General features: G+C 45.4%; 2 protein-coding genes across 7 annotated transcripts in view; one reads left to right on the top strand and one right to left on the bottom strand.

Annotated features, from left to right (window-relative positions):
• Positions 1-962: 962 nt before the first annotated feature.
• On the bottom strand, positions 963-6,749 carry SLC7A6OS (solute carrier family 7 member 6 opposite strand). Of its 2 annotated transcripts, none has more exons than XM_044434283.1 (5): positions 6,525-6,749; positions 5,284-5,640; positions 3,188-3,388; positions 2,066-2,183; positions 963-1,574 (listed from the first exon to the last, which is right to left on the bottom strand). In XM_044434283.1, exons 1-5 carry the CDS (start codon positions 6,717-6,719, stop codon positions 1,450-1,452), a joined length of 996 nt encoding a protein of 331 aa, XP_044290218.1. In that variant the 5' UTR covers positions 6,720-6,749; the 3' UTR covers positions 963-1,449. The 2 variants fall into 2 exon arrangements, with proteins under 2 accessions (XP_044290218.1, XP_044290219.1); XM_044434284.1 differs by having other exon boundaries at positions 3,188-3,382.
• A 144-nt stretch (positions 6,750-6,893) lies between these two features.
• The window catches only part of PRMT7 (protein arginine methyltransferase 7), a 47,728-nt gene continuing 44,670 nt past the window's right edge, over positions 6,894-9,951 (top strand). Inside the window, exons 1-3 of one of the 5 annotated variants that reach the window (XM_044434127.1) lie at positions 6,913-6,949; positions 7,073-7,132; positions 9,753-9,924. In XM_044434127.1, coding sequence (XP_044290062.1) covers positions 9,830-9,924 — 95 coding nt within the window. In that variant the 5' untranslated portion in view covers positions 6,913-6,949; positions 7,073-7,132; positions 9,753-9,829. Of the gene's footprint in view, positions 6,950-7,072; positions 7,133-7,360; positions 7,379-7,828; positions 7,908-8,200; positions 8,219-9,752; positions 9,925-9,951 lie in introns of those variants that run through there. The other 4 variants (XM_044434129.1, XM_044434130.1, XM_044434128.1 and 1 more) reach the window with 4 other exon arrangements.

The raw sequence follows: 9,951 nt of genomic DNA, 5'->3' as shown, positions 1-9,951 counted from the left end.
GCATGTGTCTTGTTTTTCACAGCCTGAGCACTGGTAATCGGGTTTACTGCCGTTAAACAAGAAACACTGCTTTTGGGGAGTGTGGTTAATTGTCACTGATGAACCTTCTCTCTGGAGTTAGCTAATCCTTCGAGATCAGTTAAAATAGTGACCCATAATACTTAGCAGTGAATGACAGAGCTTGCTGAAGGGCTAAGGATTGTCCACAGCAAAAAAGTCCCTCATGTCCTGAAGGTTCAGATGATGTGTCCAGTAGTTAAACAGTACAGTCAATATAGGCTGTGCTTTTTATGCTGTGCTAGGGTTTTCTAAACCTACTGGGTACATGCTGCTTCATGAGTTGTCCCCTGTCATTAAACCATACTGCATCCAAGCAGAACTGCCATGGTTTGGTCAGAAGGAAAAACACAGGAAAGGGCTGAGGAGGAACTAGGAAACTGGGTGCTGTTGCGTTCCAGTTGTAAACACACGATTTGATGTGCCAAGCCCTATTTTTTATAGGCTCAAAGCTGCCATGTCAATGCCCAGGAAGCCCAAGTGGAACAGGCACACTTCTGACGAACCAGGTATAGGGTTATGCCATGTAGCACCTTCTGGATGTTCTGAACTACACAGTCATCAATCCTAGTTGATGGTCAGGTCTGATGGGAATTGTAGATTACGTGTAATCCATGCACTCTGGACTACATTATTCTGGAAGTCATGTCTAAAGCAACTACGCATCAGCTATTTCTGCTGCACCATTAAATTGCTACAGAAATGGAAGGTGGACAAACAAGATCTACCACCAAAGGTCAGTGACATCTATCGGTTGACCCAGTCTTACATCTCTTGGGAGTTGTAGTTCAAAGCACCAGGATGATGCCTAGAAAGTACTTATTTAAATTCTCACTCGAATGCTTGTAATCCATGCTTAACCATGTCAACAGGTAGAACCCCTCCCTCACTCCACTCGACAACAGTTCAAGAAAAAAGCATGTTTTAATTACATATTTTAAAACTACATGTAACTTGGCAAACAAGTCACATTAAAGTGCAGAGATAAAAAAATGCCTGCAGTGTCTCTTTCCTTTCAGATCTGTTACAACAGAAGAACAGAACTTGCAAGAATTCTTCAAACGAACACCTTCTTCTGCATGCTTTCTCGGTCATTTTATCGGCATTCCCAGGAAGTGATAACTTCTGCAAAAATCCTCATTTCATTTCAGTAGCGTTTCAACCATTTCAACATGGCAAATACAAAAAGAAAGAACCACGCATAATTACTCCGTTTAAGGAATACAGCTTTTGAACTTTCTGCTAATAGACTACTGTCATCGCGGTTCCCATGAGTAAGAGGCAGAGCACTTATTGTATGGAACAGGCATGACCTGGGAACTGGCGATGCCCTGGTCTTCCAAGGCCAAGCAGGACAAAATGGGAATCCTGGATACCCAGGTTCATAGCACACTACTCAGAATCCAGCTCCTGCAACTCATCGTACTCAAACTCCTTCAGGACATCAGACCGATATTTCTCCCATGTTCTCTTGATATGCCCACTATCTTCATCACTGACGCTTCCATTCTCTGATTCTAGAACAAAACAGAAATTGGTTTACAACTACATTGGAAAATTTGGCAAATCATGACAGTGCGTCTGGAGCTCTGAATCTGACTCACTGAAAAACAGTCTTGCAGCACTCTGAAGACTAATGGGCTTCCGGTGCAAGCTTTTGTCAACTGCAGCTACTTTGGCAGATGTATGAAGCATTATACGATGGTACAGATACACACAGAAGAAGTGGGAGGACTGCATGCAACAGACAAATGCAGCTCTTCCCCTGCCCCTGAAACTCTTAAGTGCTCTGGCCGAATCTGTCCACTTCCCAGTAGAAATCCAATAGCTCCTATCCGGCCCGTCAACACTGTCTGTTGCCCTGGACAGTGGACTGCTCATTCTCCAGGTAAAACTGGGGGGTTAGATCTGGGGGTGGTGTTACACCTCCCAGTCTGTGTCTAAAGGAATGACAGTATTTGATCCCGCTATCAGTCAGGTGGCTCTGCCTATCAAATAGTATAAATACCATCATCTTCGTCAGTAGAAAATTCATCTTCATCTGGATAGTCATTGCGCCAGTTATTCTCATGGTTCTCATCATCCTCATCCTCATATATTTCTTCAGAAACATCATATTCATCCACCTGCAGGTCAACACCAAATGGCTTTTTCAGAGAAAAAAGGCATCACTACAGCCCACTTGTCCAAAATGAAATATAAAATAGACATGACACGTGAAAGAAAATTTGGTCTCTATCAACTAAGCTCTGTATGTGGAACAACAGTTATGTCTTGATGCATTTCAGTAAAGGTTATGTTTTGCCAGCACAAAAGCCTTTCTGCTACTAATGGAAATTGCCCTTCCTCGACTGAAAAGTTGTTGGGATATGTGGAAAATTAAATCCCACATATCCGGTTTCTGCCACAGGGCAGAAATGTTCCTGACCTCCATCTGAAATGGTCCCTTCCTGAACGAATACTGGTTCAAACACAGTAAGGAAGTGATTCCATATGTCTGCATTTTATGTGGCATGGCTGGATTGGTACTAGGTGCAATGAATTGACATTTGCAAAAATATTTAGTGCAGATTCTCTACCAACCAGAGTGCCTTGGATTGTGTGAATACAGCTATCAGTCACAGATATTCTTGTGTGTCAGCAAGGTTTGGATACTCTTGTGAGGCAGCAAGGCCATCCATTATGTTTAGGCATGATAAACAGTTAAAATAACAAAAGTCAAAATAGCTGCCAAAATGTATTCCAGCTGTGAAAAAAAAAGTAAAATAGCCAGTATTTGAACTACAAAAGTATTATCTCTGACACAGAGAATAAAAGTGTTCATCGGGTTCTGTATAAAATGGAAGGCAGTCACAGTTACAAGCAGGATGAAACAAAACAGACAAAAATATTTTCCTGTTAATTGCACTGCATCCAGGTTGAATATGTAGCGGTTGTTAGATCACATATAAGAGGTGCATATTCTATGTCAATATTTAGAATCAAGGCAGAGGATTCCAATGTAAATGAACAAGGGAATTTGCTGTCTGCATGTCTACTCAGAAGAAAGCTCACTGAGCTCAATGGATGCTTGCATGTAAGTGTGTATACAACTGCAGCCTTAGTCTTGCATTATTTTCCATTTGCTTACCAGTTCACAATCCTGGGTGTAGGGCCGTACCGACAGTATGTTCTCAATCCAGCCTGGCGATGCCGTTTCCATGTAGTAGATATCATAAACATACTCCTCTTCCTTCGAGCTGTGCTCTGCTTCTTTACTATCGGATACCGTTAAACGCTCACGGATCATCTCTACAGCGTTGCAGAGAATCACATCGGGATCACCCTGTTTCTGCCACATTGAAGAAGCGTTACAAGCATTTCTCACAAATACAGAGCTCATTATACAGAAAAAAGAAAAATAGAGAAACTAATATGGGACCTCAAATGGCCAGTTTAAGCACTTCTTATCAAGTTAGCTTCCTGGTGTTGCATGGCAAAAGCAAAACACTGAGCAAACCCCAATGGTCTCGTGATGTCTGGGGAGGTTACTTGGAGTGGGGGTTTTGAAGGCCAAGCAGCACAGAAAGAACCCAGCAGTGCTGGCTGCCTCCTTGAGGCCTTGGAGAGAATGAAAGAGGGGGCGGGGGTGCCCTGGGGAGGAGAAGATTGGGGTCCGTGGCTGACACGGATTCCTAACTCCAATCTAGATGTCTGAAACGAGCTGGCTAGAGAAAACACACAGCCTGGGGTGGAGCCAGTCATCACTGCCACACCTTGCTCCATGCACTGGATCCACGCTGTATGTATGTCCCACTGTCCCCCTCTTGCAAGGAACCTAAAGCAGCCTGCATAGACTTCCATTTTGTCTGCACAACAGCCTCGGTGATAGGTTGGGTTGAGAGTGAGTGACCAGCCCAAAGTCACCCAGCAAGCTTCACAGACTAGAATGCACATCTCCACCACAGTTGCTCTCAGAGGCTTACATGGGCGCTGGATGGCTCATTTCACTTTTAAAATATCTGCTTATCCTCAATTTAAAACTGAGGAAGAATTTTTAAAAAGATGCCAAGCCCTTTAAAGAAATGAAGTAGAACAGTACCTGTCTTTCTTTATCCCTGTTTTTTGTTTACAAACATTAAACTGTATTAACATAACAGGACACTCAGAGAGCTGTCTAGAGTCCTTTCTTGCTAAAATATGAATCCTCCTCAGTGAAAACCGACACAGTTAAGTCATCTAGAAAACTTTAGTAATCTGATGACAGATACACTATATGTATAAAAATCCATTCTCAATAAGAGCCTGTTGCCTTGAAAAAGGGCCATGAGAAACATGATGCCTGGTTATCAGCTCCAGATCAAACTTAATCGCAGCATAAATGGCATCCACAAAAGCAGTTGTGCCACAGAATATACTTCTTGCACTCCATGGCCTGTCAACCCCATGATGTCCAATCCCCCTCTTATTCTGATTCCAGGTATATATACCTGCCAATATTAAAAGTAACACTTCATGCATCTGCCAAAGTAAGGTCTAGTTCATATAGGCTAGTCCACTAGTAAGCTCTAGTTCATAATCTAAAATTTGTTTTTATAGTGCTGCAAGATTTGAGGGGGGGGGGTGCTATTCTGCACTGCATTCAAATGCTGGCATCTAGTGGTGCAAATACTGAATTTTCACATTAAGCACCAACTAGGAAAAAGCCATTATTCCCCTTGCCAGCAGCTCAGAGCAGCATGCTGAACAATAACAAACAAAACAGTAGGTCGACAAATCCAAACAAGAAAATGATCAGACATGCTCAAATGCCCAAGCAAACTAGGATCAAGCACCATGGTTTAGAATCAGGGTTCCAGGTCAGTTTTGGGTGGTTTGGCATGACCTCTGAATTCACAAACTATAGTTTGAACCATAACTTCCCTTGTGATGCAATGGTATGGAGAAGCTCTACAGCAGTATTCCTCAATCTGATCCGCCCAGATGCTTTGGACTACTGCCCCTAGCAGACCCAGCCAGCATGGCCAATGATCAAGAATTCTGGGAGTCACACTCAAACACACCTGGAGGGCACCAGGCTAGAAAACATTATTCCACAACATAGCTTGCCTATAAATTTGGAAGGTCAAATTGGGTTGGATTCTAAACTGTGGTTAGTCCAATATATGGCTTAGCATAAACTTTGTATAAACCAGTGGCCTCCTACATTTAATTCAGACATCTGTTCACTCAGAGATCAATACCAACCTGCAAAGCATCTTTTCCCACATCCTCTTCTTGTACAATATCAAGTAACTGGAATTCTCCACAGCTGACTGAGGTTCCACCACTTTCTTTCTGAGAAGCATCTTTTTTTGCTCCAGGAACCAATTGAGCGCTGTCATTCAGCTCCGTCCCATTTTCATCGAGAACAGCACTTTCACTATCATGGAGATTTGGACGGTGGCTGGCAACCAGGCGGTAGCGGCTTTCCTGCCTTACGGCCTGCTTGGAAGAGCGAAGGTCCTGAATGACTCTCTGGGCACTTGCTATTGAAGGTCGCAGGAGCTGCACTGCCTTGTTTTTGGTAAGAGCTTCTTGTATGTACTTCTGAACAGGCTCATTCTAAAGTAAAAGAGAAGCAACTTCGAGTCATGCCTCAGCAGCTTAGTATTTTAAAAGAGGTACAATATACAGCCATCGAAATCATTCTTGCCTTTGTCAGAAACGTACAAGGATGCCAGTCTCTCAGATTCAGCACTACTAACCACATATGGACTTATCTGGCATCGATTTCAACTAATTAAGAAGCATCAAGCACTTTGAACACTGAAAGTGCCATGTAAATAATACTCCAATTCCAATTCCTTCCAATTGTTAAAGGAAGAAATACTGAATAACAGATATTTAGCTCTGATTCCTCATGTGGTTCTAAAATTACAAAACTTGGGATATAAAGAAAGGACTACAGATGAGACTATGTCCAATGTTAGTCCGACTTAAGAGGAGACCCAATAAAATAACTGGCATTTAAGTTAACGTATCACTGGATACAACCCATTGACAGCCACACCTTTGGGAGTGTAATCCCAGACATGTTTACCCACAAGTAAGCCCCACTGAAATCAATGGCTGCAGCCTGGACCCTTTGCCTGTACCTGGGATTAAGCCCTGTTGAATTTGTAGGGCTTAACTTCTAAACAGATAAGCACAGGTTGTGTGAAGACACAACCATTCAATTACGTGCATCTTTAATTACTCCTCTTTTTGACAATCGCCCGGCCTCTTTACTGTTCCTGTGCCGGACTAACCAAAAACAGGTGTGCTCCCCGATATTTTACTACATCTCCCAGAATCCCTGGCCGCTGGACATGCTAGCTGCGGATGATGGGAACTGAAGCCCACACATATCCCAAGAGAAACCGACTGAGGAAGGCGGGCATAGACGGTGAAGAACAGAAACGGGCCACCCTATCCCAGCGCCGGCCAAGACACTCTGTCGACCTCACCTCCGAGGCCACAGTCGCGACCAGCTTGAAGAGATTCGTCTGCACTTCATCCTTGCCGGCGGAGGAGGACGCGGTGGCGGTGGCGGTGGCGCCGTCCTGCTCCGTCCGGAGCCGCTTGCAGGCCAAGACCAAGGCATCCACCGGCGCGGCTCCGTCGCACTTCCTCTTCACCCGAAGCACCGCGGCGCGCTCCATGGCAACCGAGCCAGGCCGCGGAGCACGCGGAGAACGACGGGAAGGAGAACGGACGAACGGACGTAGCCGACCCCTCGGACCTGTCACGCTCAAACCCCGCCTCCTCGTTGGGATTGGCCGCGGCCTCCTGACGTGCGCCTGTAGTTCCGCCTCCTCGATGACGCCAGTGCGGAGCCTCTGGGCGACCATGAATGGGTGTCGCTGCCTGGTATTGCTCGCGGCCACCAGCGGTAAATAACGCCCTTTAACATTAATTGTATATAGTAAAGCGCGAGCGCCCGCTTGCACATTGATGCGGTGGTGGTTATTGTGCATCATTTATTAATTTTTATCCCGCCTTTTTCTTTTTTAAGAGGTCAAAGCGGCTCCTGTTGCTACCTTCAGTCTTATCCCCGCAACAACAACCCTGCGAGGTAGGCTGCGCTGAGAGTCTGTGTCTGGCCCCAGGTCGCCCAGTGGGCTCCATGGCTGAGCCGGCTCGCCCGAGGCCCAGTCCCGCGCTCTTATCCACTACGCCACACGGCCTCTCACTGGCGTGTGCTGTTGAACGCGCTTAGCGTCCTGTGCTGCACTTAGTTTTGTTTTGCTGCCTTGAACTTTCTCAGAAATGCGTGTTTTAACAGCATGGTCTTCTGCGTATCTCTCAGAAGTCACGCCCAGTAAGTTTAATGAGACTTTCTCCCTGGTAAGCCTGTACAGGACACCCTTAAGCACATGTTCGCTCAGACGTCTCCATAGGTTTAATAAGGCTTATTTCCAGGTCGGTAAGGAGCTCAAGGGCGCAATAGGCAGAAAAAAGGCTACAACTACCGGCATGCCCCCGCTAGCAAAGCCTTTTCCCAGTCCAAATCTGCATATGGATTGTCCCTGAGCATTGCGTGTCCTCTCGTTTCTATCTATGCTTACACAGGGTCGGACCTTTCATCTTCGTCACCTGTCCTTGTCCCTATTTTGTTAACTTTTAGCCCTGATTTTTCTGTAGCGCCGCCACTCTTGCCCCGCAAATGGAGAACTCTATCACGAACCGGAAGTGTCTCACGTGTTTTTTTTAACGTAGCTCATTGACGTCCCTGCCTCGTGCGCGAAGCCGCTCGCTCTCCTTCCCCCGCCCCTGCCGCGCGTTGCATCTTGGGAAGATGGTGGCGGGCGTGTGGCTTCCCCTGATTGACGGGCGGGAGGCCGAGCGAGGTACGGTGTGGCCGCCCTCGGGAGACTCGCAGGCGGTCGGCTGGCTGGCTGGCTAGCTGGCTGACAGACAGACAGACAGACAGGGCGCTCGTTGCCGGGCTGGCTGCCCCGAGGTCGTCGTCACGCGCCCTATAGAAATCCCGGCACGATGTGTCTCTGAGCACGTGTGGAGTGCATTTCTCATTGAGGGAAAGTAGACTTTCGGGACTTAGGCCCATGGGCATGTGCTGGGAAAGGAAAAGGGATGGATAATGCGGCTGCGTTAGCTGGTTTTATCCGATGTTCTTTCCTTGACTGCTCTGTGGCTGTAGGTAAAATAACCAAATCAAAAGTTATACGGCTGTTTATGAATGCGGTTGTTTGACGTGTCCTGCCTTTCTTCCAAGAAAAATGGCGTTCAGGATAGCTTTGAAATGCTCGTGAGCACATGTCTAATTCCTTACCTCCTTTTTACCCTCTTTCATGCGGCAGCATTAAAAAGCCTGCAGCCAAAGTGTCTCTGAGCATCTGCAGAGTGTTTGAGTTGTGAAGAATTCCTTGCCTTGATTTTGAGCAGTTTGGGTGTCATGTGGGATCTAGATTCAAAAGCCCAAAAAGGAGAGAGAGGAAAACTTGCTCTGGCCTAGGCTCTTGTGGGGGTGAGTTTTTAGTGGAGGGTTCTCTGTGGTTGTGTGCATGGTCTAAATTGACTCGCTGGAACATTTTCCCCACACTGCTTCCACGAAGCTTGGAGGCTGCATACATGCTTTGAATCTTCATAACAACCCTGTGAGGTAGGCTGAGACAACACAACTGGTCCAGGGTCTCTCGCTGAGCCCATGATAACTGTACTGGATGCTTTTACTAGAGTGAGCTGATTTTGCCCCAGTGGCTTATTGCTATACAAAAATTAAAAGCATGTGAGAAACACAAACTTAACAAATAGGGGGGAAAACCCCTTATGCTTTGGTTATATCCTGGTTAGATTACATGGTTATATTCTGTGTAGGGCTGCCCTTGAAGATAATGATATGATTGTGCAGAATGCAGTAGCTAGAATACACATGGGAGCTAAATGTTTAGATTTGTTGTGTAGTGTTTGCAGTGGTTACTTTTGAGGCCTGATTCAAGGTTCTGATTCTGGCTTTTAAAGCCCTAAATCATTGGTTCCCAACCTTTTCTATTCCCCCTTACCTCTGGAAAATGTTTGATTTACGTTCACACTCCCTGCAAAAGTAATAGCACATTTGAAGAGGAAATCAAATTTCTGAATGTTGAACCACAAATGGTACTGTGGGTGAACGAATTGAACTAAAAAAGGCTTTTAACTCAGTACATACGATTCAGTTTAAAATTCAGTGCATAAAATTCAGTTTTGGCTATTCGCAACGCAGCCTTCCTTTTTGTTGCACCCCTTGAAATGCCATTTCACACCCCGTTGGAGTGCAGGCACCCCAGGATGGGAACACCTGCCCGAAATGGTTTGGGACCCTGTTGTCTGGCAAGCCAGAAAAATAATCTGTGAGCTTTCTCTTGCTTTTGTGGGGTGTGGGCCTAGACAAGCCACTCTTCCTGGTTTGCATTCTGTGCTTACCGAACCACAGATGGAAGATCTATGATTTATTTAAAGGCCGAGTTATGATGTGTGAACTGGGCTGTAATCATGCAGTTTGTATGCAAGCTAAATGGACTCCAAATTAAGCTCTCTCATTGGCACATGCTACTTATTAATGGCCCGATAATATTCCCAGCATGTCCTTACGCTGACTTTTGGCTAACAGACCTAGTGAGGCTTAGCTTTGTTAACAATGGAATTGCAGTTTGTGCAAATTATTTTCTAAATGTCAGCTTCTTTTTTTGCAATAGGTTGTTGATCATGTGCCTAATATTGGAGAGCATCTGAATTTAAAAAAAAATCTTCACAATAGCAAAGCAAGACAACCATGAAAGTTTTCTGTGGAAGAGCCAATCCCACCACGGGATCATTGGAATGGTTGGAAGAAGATGAGAGTTATGATTATCACCAGGAAATTGCAAGGTGTAGTATGAAGGAATTTTTCCCACA

The sequence above is a fragment of the Varanus komodoensis genome, unplaced genomic scaffold (assembly GCF_004798865.1).
Source record: "Varanus komodoensis strain SLA01 unplaced genomic scaffold, ASM479886v1 scaffold27, whole genome shotgun sequence".
Lineage (NCBI taxonomy): Eukaryota > Metazoa > Chordata > Lepidosauria > Squamata > Varanidae > Varanus > Varanus komodoensis.
This window is presented reverse-complemented; position numbering and strand designations above follow the sequence as displayed.